The sequence below is a fragment of the Montipora capricornis genome, chromosome 12, assembly GCF_036669925.1.
Source record: "Montipora capricornis isolate CH-2021 chromosome 12, ASM3666992v2, whole genome shotgun sequence".
In the NCBI taxonomy this organism is placed as follows: domain Eukaryota; kingdom Metazoa; phylum Cnidaria; class Anthozoa; order Scleractinia; family Acroporidae; genus Montipora; species Montipora capricornis.
Genome location: NC_090894.1, coordinates 4602168 through 4614667, shown reverse-complemented (window position 1 = coordinate 4614667; position 12500 = coordinate 4602168). Strand labels below are relative to the sequence as shown.

Genomic DNA, 12500 nt, shown 5'->3' with positions numbered 1-12500 from the left:
TAATAGGAATATTATGTGTGTGTATGTGATTATGGTAATAATTATTCTAATAATATACATAACAAAATTACTCAATTCTGATTGGCTGAGAGCAATGCAGTTTTTTGTAAACAGTGCAAAAAAAGAGTTTATTCAGTGCAAAAGTAGTTAATTCAAGTGCAGTTTACTCACAGAATTCACGGTTTTGATTGGCTAATAAACAATAGGGTTTGGTAAGAACCAATCAAATCTTTTGTTTTGGTGGTGTGACACATGAACATGAACTTGTATATTTGTAGCGTGTGTCACTTCCGAACCGGAAGTTGCACTGTAATTTTATTATGTATTATTATTGTTATTATTATTAAGTAATCATGTGACTTTTCTCGTTCAATTTGGAGATAATTTGCACTTGTGTGTTTTTCAAAAAGCTCAAATTGCATGAGCCCGTTACTTTTTGAAGAAGCCACTTGTGCAAATTATTTCCAAATTGATTTTCTATACAAATTTGTGTTGAAGAAGTAGTGAATTTTTGTACTCGACCCTTTCAGGGAGATGGCCCCAAATTAGTCAGAGAAATGTTTCGAGTGGCCGAGGAGCACGCACCCTCAATTGTGTTCATTGATGAGATTGATGCTGTTGGAACAAAAAGGTAACGCGTTAAGTTGCGCTTCGTGTACATCTGTTTTTCAGGTGAAAAAAATCCCCAGAGCTCGACAAGTCTCCAAAAGAGCCCCGACAAAATTCCACAAGAACATAAGCGTCGTAGCATCAAAGTCCATATAGCTCAGTTGGTAGAACATTGCATCCGCTTCGCAGAGGTCATGGGAAGCCACCTGAATATTTTAGGTGTCTGTTACAGACACCTGAAAACAGACACATTTCACTCATCAAGTGGTTTCACGGGAACACATGAGCCCAACAAATTGACCTGCTCCCAACTGAGTGGCTTCAAAGCTCAGCTACCCGAGCATTGAACCCGCGTCGCATGGGTCATGGGTTCGAATCTCGTTGAAGCCATCTGAAATTTTTAGGTGTCTAATTACAGTTGTGGCCTGCAGCTCTCGCTGAGGGAAATTAATATTCTGTCTGGGAAAACGATTCTGTCAGGTTGACATTAGTGACCTTGAGATTAGACTGCAAAACAGTCGGTTTTTTTAATTCTCGCGCGCCTTGCGCAACACGCCCATAGGGCATGTGAGGCTCGTCTCTCCCCAGTCTCACTCTTCGTTTTCACCCTCGCTCCAGACCTTTTGCTTGAAGAGACGCATTCGTCCAACACAAAATACGGCTGTTCAGAGTGGAGGACGAGGACGACTACGAGTTCTCAGTTCTGAGCACACGCATTTCGAAAAATTTCGTTCTTTCGGCGTAATGCACTTCCTCAATACAAAACATTTGTACTAGTGGTCGTCTGAAGGTCACTAATTGCTCGCTCCTAAATAGCCCACTTTCAATATATAAAATTCAGTCCCAAACAAAAGGCATCATCTCGAGGCTCTGGGGAATAAATAATTATAAGGATTTGTATGAGTTTATTCCCTAGAGCCTTGAAATGATGCCTTTTGTTTGGGACTGAATTTTGATTTATCGAAAGTGGGCTGTTACCTAAAGACCCGCCTTCAACCGACAGGCTTTTCGACCGTTTGTTTTTGTTATGGAAATTCACGTTGCTTATCTTAGCGATGTGATTGGATGAATTTCACCTTTGAACCTTGTAGGGGATGCTATATCCTTTTGTTCCAACACCTGTAAATATTCTATATGTACAAATCTTGAAATAAATAAATAAATGAAATTTTCATATATGAAAATTGTTCCACGGCACGCAATGCCTGTCGGTCGAAGGTGGGCTTTTAAATTGTCTTGGTAGGTGCAAGGATATAGCCTGCACCTCAAATGGAAGTTTTCTCGCAGTTTCCAGGTCTCTTCAACCCGTTCTGTAAATGTTCCTATATTTGTCATTCTTCTCGTTTCACTTCAGAGTGATTAGAGAACAAATACGATTTTATGTCGCGTAGCATTTTGATCGCGCGATAAAATAGAATTGATGAATGAAATAAATGTATATTTAAACTGATGACAAATAGTCACTGGCACTTTCAAATTAACTGAAACGACAAATACCAACCCATCCGCATTAGCTCTCCTCAAAGTGAAAAAATACGGGTTAAAAATTAACTAATGAGCGCACGTCTCGAAATCAGCCAATCAAAAGTTATTCATCGCTTCTTTAAAAGCCTCCAAATGTTTTGTTTCAAAAGCCTTAAAAAGATGACATAAGTAAATGACAGGTCCAAGGTAAGCATGTGATAACTGAGATCAACTGAATGGTCAAGACTTAAATTATTTGAACAATTGCAGGTACGAGTCCAATTCTGGTGGTGAACGAGAAATCCAGCGCACCATGTTGGAGCTCTTAAACCAGTTGGATGGCTTTGACTCCAAGGGAGATGTTAAGGTAATACCAGAAACCCATAAGGGTTGAAACGTGTAACGGCCCCTTTTGTGTTGGAAACAAGCTTCTGAATATTCGATTTGCTAAGTACCATATTTGGAACAACAAGAGCGAGGGGTTTCCAAATATGGACTTAGCACTGAAACATTCAACCAATCAGTTCGCACTGAATATTCGGAAGCTGTGAACGCGCGTTACACGTTTCAACTCTTATGGGTTTCTGGTAATACTTGTAATAAGAATATTGAAATAACATGCCATTTCCGAGTTCATGTCTCCCTCCTCTTCAAAGCGAGTCAAAGTGCGAAGTTTTTCTCATGAAAATTAATGGAGAACTGATTAACATCACAAAAACTTCGCACATGATCTCAGGAAATGGCAGACAGACATGATCTCGGAAATGGCGTATTAAAAGACGATGAGTGCAAGGCCGGGAAGCTTCGTTTGTGGCTGAATAAAGCCTGCGGAGTTTCAGCGCGCTTTAGCGTCCGCTACGGTTGTATTTTTTGCTGCGGAGTGGCGAAAACGAGTATTTCACTCGTAGCTTCACCGGTCGTGGAAAGCTCTCGCGCCTTTGTCGTTTCCATGGTGCGCACGGGCGCATTACGTGTAAGTTAACCTTGCCAAGTTCTTGCAGGCCAGCTGGATGAAAAAACTGATCCAGCATTTTCTACAATCCAGTTCGGGGTTATGTAACAAAGTTGACCTATTGTAGCTTTAAAATGAACATGGCCTATATTCTTAATTTCCAAACTTTTTATTCATTTAGGTTATAATGGCAACCAACAGAATTGAGACTCTTGATCCAGCTCTCATCAGGCCAGGTAACGCGATCTCATATGAAACAATGAGGGTTTCCGTCGTCTTTATAATTTTTTTGTCTGGCTTTCTACAGAGTTGCAAGGTGAAGCGGATGGAACCAGCTTCACTACTTTTAAGAGACCTCCTCATTAGAAGGGTTGTGATTGCAACACTGTATCACGTAACAGCATTGTTATGGTACCATATGCAACACCAATTATATTGCTTAACAAAATTTGCCCGCAATTGTGACGTAATTGGTTACCATGGCAACATGAAAGCTCTCCCAAACACCCTATATTTTATCTCAAAAATGAACTCGGTGACCCTCATTTTTTTTTGAGAGAAAAGTAATTAGCAATCTAAGATAGGTTAGCAAAGTTTTTGAAAAATCATGGAAGCCAATTCAGAGCTACCTTAAATTTTCGAAAAATTTAAGGTAACTCTGAATTGGCTTCTAGTAATCAGAAGGGCTCTAATAATAAGGTCTCCTAAAAGTGGTGAAAACTGGTTCCAGCCACCTAAAGCCCACTAGGGACGAGATATTAGGGAGACCTTACACATAGAGACGGGATGGGAGGGAGAACTCCGATTGCCCTTGGCGCTCGTTTTACATTTGGTAAATTTCTTTGACGCCTTCTGGCAAGCAACGACGTTAAATGCCGAGATTTAATGCTTTTTTAATCGTAGCTCTTACCCGTGTGGCACCACTTTGCAAAAGCTGAACGAAGTTAAATAAATTAAAAAACCTGACTTTTAAACTTTAAATGCCGATTTCCTTTACTTCAGCAAGCAGATCGTCAACGGGAATGCCAGGAAATGCACAGAAGCAATACCTTGAATCGCTCAGCACGAGCGGTTTTCATTCAAATTTATTTTTCGCTGTTACGTTATATAATACGTAGCGATGCTACACAACAAAACATCTAATAAGACATACATGTATCTCAGGTCGTATCGATCGCAAAATTGAATTTCCTCTTCCCGATGAAAAAACCAAGCGCCGGATTTTCACCATCCACACTGGACGAATGACACTCGCAGAAGACGTGAATCTAGAGGAGTACGTAATGGCAAAGGACGATTTGTCAGGGGCAGATATCAAGGTACAGTCTGAAACCATCAATAGCAAAATTATCTTTTCCTAGTCTTTGAGAAAAGTAATTGTGGATCGGAGAATTTCCAAACAAAGAAAAGGTGTGGTCGATAGTAAATAGATCACGTGTTGGCGAAATGTTAGCGTGCATATTGATCGTTAACTTTCTGTCATACCTAGACAAACCATTACTCATCGGCCGGAATCTGACGCAAGACCACACCTTTATCGCCAAGGAAGGTGCAGTTAGAGACATCTTTTTTTCGGCCTCGTCAGGCACGGCTGCGTTGAAAAGTTTTCCCTCATACTGCAGCGGAGTAATTAAGCTGACGGTCTCGCAAGTCGATTCTCTCCGCGCGTTGCGTGGGGAAACAGGGACTTCCGACGCTTTTGCGCTAAGCCCACCCCCTCGCGTTCTTTAGTCTTCGCGTTCGACAGTTTTGCCTGCTTTTCAGTTATACTGATGTGAGAACGGTATTTCGACTTAACAGGCAATCTGTACAGAGGCGGGCTTGATGGCTTTGCGAGAGAGAAGAATGAAAGTGACCAATGAAGATTTCAAGAAGTCGAAGGAGAACGTTCTGTACAGGAAAAACGAAGGCACTCCCGAAGGATTGTACCTTTGAACGAAAATGCTTTTTTTGTTAACGAAATAAAAACATTTTGGTCTGTTACGTGACGTTTAACTCCTTCAACTACTAAAAAAAGGCATTCGATTGTAAGATTTTGCCAGTCCCGCCCCAATGGACAGTCCCTCCTTCAACGTAAATGGTAAAAGCTGTATGCGAAGCTCGTCCAGATCTCATTCGTAGCCCAAAAGCTCAAAGATTTTGAAAGGTATATAGAATTGTGCTGCAAACTCAAAAAGAGAGTCGGCCGGCATACTTCAGCTAGCAAATACGAAACAACTAAAATGAAATGTTGTTGATTCACTTTTATTTAAAAAATATGTTCCTATTTCACTATAAAATAGATTTCCTTGTAGGAAAAAAACACCCATAAGTCAGTGTGACAATTCCTTTCTCGGGTTTGTCGTTGTTTTTTACTCATGCATGCTGAGTAATGACCTATATTAAGATTCTACATTAAAACGTTCTTGTGCTTTACACCAGTAAAATCAATCCTGTCCACAAGTCGTACAAGAGGACTTCAAGAAACACTGCCAGATATAGCTATTTCCAGTGCATTATTAAGAGTGTATGACGATTGCTTTAATGATAGGCGCTCGCTTTATCGTCCATTTTACCGCCCTTGGCGTCGGCCGCGTGCAGTCGTTTTACATCATTCGCTGAAGGCTTGTTTGATAGGGCAAAGTTCATTGGTTTTTATCACGCTTTATAGACCATAATTATCAATCAATCATCTGAAGACAAGTCGTGCGGGAAGAATCCAGAATCAGGCTTCTGTGAGCGAGGTGTTCATTTCGGCGTTTCCCTCTCGATAAATAAAGCTTGCCTAGAGGACACAGGAGCGAGCATGTCAGAGGAACAATTGGGCAGCACCTCCGCTTTTTAAGACAAAAGGTACAGCTATGGGACAAAGGAGTTACAAGTTAATCACCAACAGGGCAAAGCTCGGTCGTTTTACAGCAAAGACATTTGTGGCGTCACAAATTGTTATTGCTATCCCAATCTGAACCTCGTCGGTTGTTAAAACAAAGGGTCCTTTTGTTCCAGTGGGTGACACATTTCGTAAACAATAACTTTCCGCAAGCAGTTGATGTACGTCGAGTTTGTTGCTTCTCTTCTCTCATCCACGAAGTTTCCCCACCCCCAATTTGTCCGAGTAAAGAGTCGAGTTTATTTGAATTCTCGTTTCCTTAAGTAGTTCCTCAGAAAAGCTAGCAGACACTAGTTCAACATAATCGTTGTTAAGAAAATTAAAAACAGTACTCACTTTTTCCCCAGAAGCAGAATTACTTCGCTTTTTTTTAATTAACTGGAAAACAATAAAAATTGAGTTAGCACAGTTAATGGTTTAATACAAAGCCAGCTAAATTTTGCGTTATTCAAGAATAGACAGAGTTGCCTCGCATTCATGTGTAAATATTTGCCACTATAGGCCGCAATCTATCACTGGTTCCGAACCATGAACTCCGCGAATTATGGACTTTCTGCTCTTCTGCGCATGTTAGAAGTTTGAAGCAGATTTGGTCTTGAACGGTTACACAAAGGCGACCCTTCACAAGGACTGCGCTCATTTCGGTATCAGCCAGAGGCCGTTGCTTTAATTAAGTTCTGACCGAACGATACCTCAGTCGAACGCTTAAGAAACGTTTGGTCATATACTCACCACATATACTACTAACGCCACTGCTACAACAGCTAAAGTGCAAAGTACAGCTATGAACGCAACGCCCGTCTTGGATACGCCCTGTTCGTTCGAGCTCTCGTCTTGTTGTTTGCCAACAGTCTTCGAATCTTTGATGTACAATGGCGAAGCCAACATGACATCAGGATCAGCAATCATGGTCATTCCACTGAAACGGATAACTAACTGGAGCTTGCGAGCCTAAAAGAGGATACAGAAATCATAATCCGCTTTGATATTCTCAGCTGTCAACTGACGAACGTAATATCAAAGGGAAATTCAAATAATATTTCATACCTTAGCGGTGATGTCACCAGTGAATTCAGACAGGTCTCGTCCCTCAGTGGAAGGCAAAACCCTAAATGCGACCACAATGCTGCCTTCTCGAACCTTGACAAAAAAAAAGAAAAAACTGTTCTGAAATGTGTTAAATGCCTTGCGCAAATAATTCCAATCACTTTGCCTTTTCCACAGTTTTTGGAGCAGGCCGGGTAGGATCGCTACTCGAAGGCGAATGAGGGGGAAATAATTTGTATGTGAAAAGATTCCCCCCAATTAGCGTCCATTTCATGTTCGATCCAACCCAACTGCTAGAATACGAAACTGGTCTATTCCGAGCACTATTATTGGTGAGTCTTCACTTACGTCATTTCCGCCGTGTGGGTGGACGAAAACACCAGCATTTGTACATTTCAACATTTTTCTCTGTGTCGCCAGAGATTGGTTGCATGTCGCCTATCGCGCTAAATGCGCCATTGGTGAATTGTCTGGGGGGAGGGGAGGGGAGGGGAGGGGGTTCTTTCACATTTTAAAAATAACTGCATTGATGTAAAACTTCATCAATACCTGAAGGCCTTGGAGTTGACTATCCGTCAACTTGAACATGGTGATCAATTGACCCTGTAGAGACCTATGGTTTGAAGAATTTACAACCAAAATTAATTATTGATGAACATTATTTGTTGAGTTTCTCTACGCCTTCTTAAATAATGATTGGACTCTGAAATTCATTTTATAACCAACGGTTCCGCTGTTAGCCCTTGCCAATCATGATTGCTGCGGCAAAGTGGATTAGCCAATCACGACGCTAGCTGAAGGCTTTAAAAAAACCGAAATCGTTGATTCAGCATTTTACCACAATTGCTTGTAATCTCGCAATCTGATTGGCTAATTTGCCGTTGTCGATAAGGGTATTGACAACGCCTGCTCTTTCTTTGTGTCATGATCTTGGTCACGTTCTGAAATAAACATTTTCTTTAACGTTGAATATGGCGGCAAAAAACAAATCGCCTCATTTTGACCACTGTGATGACGAATATAGTTCTCGATAAGAGTGCAGACAACGCTGAACAACATTCGATTCGTTATGTTTTTTGAGAGTGAAAACTTAAACAATGAAATGACAGAGACCATCAATAATCATGAACCAGGTGAAAATGTGAAGGGCAGAATCAACGAAGGAACGAGACGTTCATATAATTGTAAAATTCTCTGAGTCCCGATTGGGGAAATGGGAAAAAATGGTATCAACTGGGTTCATTTGGAAACTAAGGCCGGTAATTTAATACAACAGGGTTTTGCCAGTGCTTTAACAAAACAGTGACCGCGTTCCAAGTTATGTTTATTGAAGTCGTTTCTAGAAAACAAAGGTTCTTTATTGTGTCAAAAAAACAGGCTTAGGTGTCATCAAGTCGTGTCAAATCGTAGTATGGTTTTAGAGGAGAGGGAAAATTTCCAATACCCGGAGAGCTCTCACCACTACGCCATTCCTGCTTCTCTACGCGAAAAGCAGTTATCTACTTAAAGCAACTCTTTCCTAAAAAAGTTCTCAAGGTAAAATGATTGGAGTCATGGTGGTTTAGTGGTCATCAACCGTGCCTCCCACCTCTGTGACCCAGGTTCAACTCTGGCCTCGGGTCGTATGTGGGCTGAGTGTCAGTCGATCTTAATCTGACTCCGAAGGTTTTCCGCCGGGTACTCCGGCTTTCCTCCCTCCTCAAAATCGACTCCCGGCCCATCAGGCTGTGGTGCTGTGCTCCGAGGTCATACATGGGTCGTGTTCAGGGGCCGAGCGCCTAGCCGGCAGCACAGCTCCTTCGGCCCACCTCGCTGAGCTGCGCCCTTAGTAATTCAGTCTCCGACTGCGAGAAAGGGCGATTAGCAGATCAGATCAGATTGTTGTAAAACTCAGATTACGTAAAAAAATGATTAAACAACCGGCCCTTAAGCTTCGAGGACTTAAAAAGAGACTTCAAGAAAGTTTACTCACTGTTTAAATGACTGTAAAACATCTTTGACCAAACTAAAACTGTACTTGAATGTAATTCTCACGTGGATACTCCTATAAGGAAGAAGAGCGCGGTACTCAGAATAAACACAGCTCAATTTGCACTAGCGACGCATTTATTAACCAAAGTAACGGCTTACGCAAACCCAGTTGAGAAACGACGCCATGACAGCAACGACAACTCTAGCAAGAAAGATATGAAGTTAACCGTGCTATACGACCGCCACGTTATTTCAGTTTAGTACATCTGCCAGCACCACAGCGTGTCGTTTTGACGACATCGCAAGCATGCAAAACTAAATCTTTCATTCTCTATCTTAATTTGAAAAAAATTCGTTATGGCGATACTTCGCCCATATTATAGAAAGTCAACCAGATGGAATAATGGCGAAATACTCAGGAAACTGCATTTTGAAATTGTCTTTGCGGCCGTCGTTCCTTCTAAAACTCCACAATAGTATCTACAGTGTTGGACGAAAGACACTACCGACAAGTAAATTCGTCAGCGTCAGGATTTCTTGAGCTTATATATATGCGAGGCTATCCAAACGGTAATAACAAACAAACTCGTGACTTAACAAATACTTTGACAAGCAAGTATACTTACATCAGCTTTGGGCCTGAAAAGAAAGGAAAACAGATTCATATTTTAACTTTAAACGAGTTAATTGGATGACTTTTTCCAAACAGATTGCAGTGATACTTGACAAAAAGTTTAACACCCTTCGGCGGTAGTAAGAGACAGTCACAACTAAAACTAAATAACTAATTTCTGTTTGATGTGATGGGCCACTATCGCCGAAAGTTGCAGGCATAGCATTAGGACGCGGGTTCGAACCGTGAGCGGATCAACACAAAAGATATTAAAATAATTGAGTAGAATGGGCAGCTTTCCTTCTTTTATCTGCAAATGGTAAGAATTTCAAGTTTTCTCGGATAAGGACTTTAAACCGTAGGCCCCGTCAAACAACCATTCAATGTTCATAAAAATATTGTTAAGGCGTTAAAGAACCCAGACACTCTTCGTAAAGTGAAGCGAAGGATCTCTCGTTGTTGTGATCTCTCCGCAAATGTGGCCGGATTGGCGTATGGTGTATGAGGCCACCTTACGCGAAAGAGCCATAAATCAAAAACATTACACACAGGGGAGAAAAACACGGTAACTGTCACTTTTACATATGACTTCACGTTTCGTGTAATCATAGTTAGTGGAAGGTGTAATGTGTTTAATGCTTTTTGACCAAGTTAAAATGGCCGAAGTAAAACAGCATTTACGAAGCCAAAGTCAAATAGGACTTTGCTAAGCGAAGGAGCATCTGGATCAGGAACGAATGATGAATAACGAGAAAAGGAGAAAACCACACATTGGCATAACCCTTCACAGGATGAATCATGAAATATCAAGAAGCTCAAGCACGTCACGTTTTGGGACCACTGACGGAACCGGAAGTGAACATTTCGCATTCCAGGACATTGCTCCTTCCATATTTCTCAAACTAATAGAGTAACGATACTTAACAATATCAACGCGGTGGTGTCAAGACAAATTAAAAGGAAAACAGCTCACTTCCGGTTACCGTCATATGCTTTAAGTTCCCCAATCAAAACCTGAACTTACCTTCATTGACGTCACAGTTAGGTTGTCCTCTTACTCTAGTCCCAGGCCACTCGATACCATCCTCTGACGAACACCAGCAGTATCCAGTTGAGTTCCAGCACTGCACACGCGCGTAAGTTCCATCGTCGTTACACTTTGGAATGAAAGCTCCAATGCGCATTGGGTGTGTTGCTTCATAGGCCTTCTGTTGACAATCCGTCAGACCTGCAATACAGTATTTTACAATGACTGCAAAATTCTGGCACGCTCATTCGCTAATTTTTATTGTCAATAACCGGACAGACACATAAATTTATAATTTATGCGAAATTGACGCGATATTGGTGGCGTCAGCTTGAAGAAAATTGAAGTTTCTCGCATTTTTGTCTCGCTTTCTTCCAGTGTTTTGACTTAATTCGACCCCTCTGCCTTTTTGTTATTGTAAAAAACAAATTGATGTCAGTTTTTCATGCGTCTGTCCTGCTATTGACAATGAATTTCGTCATAACATTGTCAAAGTAGTCTGCGGATCCACTCGGCTATTGCCTCGTGGATCCGCAGCTACTTTGATAATGTTATGACGTCACTGGTTGTCACTGGTTGACAAAATCTTCGCTGGTCAGGAAACAGTGAAATCTGTCACCTTCTGGAATTGTACTTGTACAGGAAACTAGCCAATTGATAAATGTCACAAAATGAAAACATCGTTATAAAACCAGTTACTTACATTGCACTTCCTTTCCCTGATTGTCGTAAAACTTCGGTCTGCATGCATCCGTTCCACAGCCTCCCATGGGTGCAATGCACTTAGCTCCCGGATTCCTTGTGCACTTGGAATTTTTGCACACATCACTGCACAGCTGCCAGACCTCGCCATTGTCACACACAGGACCCAAACTCAATGCAACAGCTTTACCTAGCAAACAGGAGAGGGGTCCGTCAGGGAGCACACATTGATGATTTTAAAGTCTTGAAAGTAAAACAATGACTGGAGCAAAAGACCATTCTAACGGTCTCTCGTGGTTTCAAAATGAGCTAAGTAAAAAAATTAAATTGATTTGGCTTAACTGCAGCGGCAGAATGTGAAAAAGGCTCACGCGGGAGATAAACGTTGCATCTGAAAAGATGCTCGTTCCAGTCCGTAGTACCACGTGACGACGATTTTCTCGCGTTTGCTACTTACCGTCTGCGCAAAAGCAAACAGTTTCGCGTTTCACAGAAGCGCCTAACGATTCTCTCTTTTTTTCAAAGCATGGTACTAATTAAATCTTGGGGAAAAGAGGTGGGTGAAAATATTCACTTAAGTCTTAAAAAGAGCAAGAATGTTGATTTTTGCCAAAAGTCGCTTATGCTCAATGCTTGTGTCGACGTTCGTTTTCACCTTCCACTTCTGCTTCCGCTCGACATACTCGAGCTTGTGTTGCTAGGGAAAACCAGACTTAACCGGTATAAAACTTACAAGTGGGACGTCCCCTGACTTCGGTGCCACGGATCTTTTTGCCCTCTTGAGTTACACACCAACAGAGGCCAGTAGAGGGATGGCACTGCATAGGCGCATAAGATCCATCTGCGCGGCAATGAGGAATAAACTGACCAATCAAGTCAGGCCGACTGATTGCCTTTGTGTACTCTTTTTGACATGCGGTGAGACCTGATGGTGTAAAATAATTTAAACAATCATCTCTGTCACATTCATAATGAAAGTCGAATCATTCTAGAGTACAGTAAGTAGGCATCTGGTACGCGTGCGCACGCGTGTGCTTGATACAAGAGAGGTTGGAACAACGACAAAGAAAACTTCAATTCAAATGGTAACTTTGCGCAATCGCAGCTATTATTTTCAGTTATGAAAGACACTTCAAGTAGGCGGAGCAAGGGTTGCACAGTCGGTTAGTGCGCGGCCTTGATGCATAAGGTCCTGAGTTCGATCCCCGGATCTCACATCCTTGTTTCGACTTCTTTCCTTTCAGTG

The 12500-nt window shown here is 41.6% G+C and overlaps 2 protein-coding genes across 6 annotated transcripts in view; one reads left to right on the top strand and one right to left on the bottom strand.

Moving 5' to 3' along the window:
- The window catches only part of LOC138026921 (26S proteasome regulatory subunit 4), a 14465-nt gene extending 9457 nt beyond the window's left edge, over positions 1 to 5008 (top strand). Inside the window, exons 9-13 of the mRNA XM_068874383.1 lie at positions 531 to 631; positions 2344 to 2440; positions 3207 to 3261; positions 4190 to 4344; positions 4826 to 5008. Of these exons, the coding sequence (XP_068730484.1) occupies positions 531 to 631; positions 2344 to 2440; positions 3207 to 3261; positions 4190 to 4344; positions 4826 to 4960 (543 nt within the window). The 3' untranslated portion in view covers positions 4961 to 5008. The remainder of the gene's footprint in view (positions 1 to 530; positions 632 to 2343; positions 2441 to 3206; positions 3262 to 4189; positions 4345 to 4825) is intronic.
- A 240-nt stretch (positions 5009 to 5248) lies between these two features.
- Positions 5249 to 12500, bottom strand: part of LOC138026919 (thyroglobulin-like) — a 40617-nt gene continuing 33365 nt past the window's right edge. For 4 of the 5 annotated variants that reach the window (XM_068874379.1, XM_068874381.1, XM_068874378.1 and 1 more), the window contains 10 exons: positions 11988 to 12179; positions 11256 to 11444; positions 10550 to 10753; positions 9539 to 9551; positions 8914 to 8985; positions 7491 to 7554; positions 6942 to 7034; positions 6627 to 6845; positions 6231 to 6272; positions 5249 to 5789 (listed from right to left, as the gene is read on the bottom strand). In XM_068874379.1, the coding sequence (XP_068730480.1) occupies positions 5730 to 5789; positions 6231 to 6272; positions 6627 to 6845; positions 6942 to 7034; positions 7491 to 7554; positions 8914 to 8985; positions 9539 to 9551; positions 10550 to 10753; positions 11256 to 11444; positions 11988 to 12179 (1148 nt within the window). In that variant the 3' untranslated portion in view covers positions 5249 to 5729. Of the gene's footprint in view, positions 5864 to 6230; positions 6273 to 6626; positions 6846 to 6941; positions 7035 to 7490; positions 7555 to 8913; positions 8986 to 9538; positions 9552 to 10549; positions 10754 to 11255; positions 11445 to 11987; positions 12180 to 12500 lie in introns of all 5 variants that reach the window. The other variant, XM_068874382.1, reaches the window with a different exon arrangement.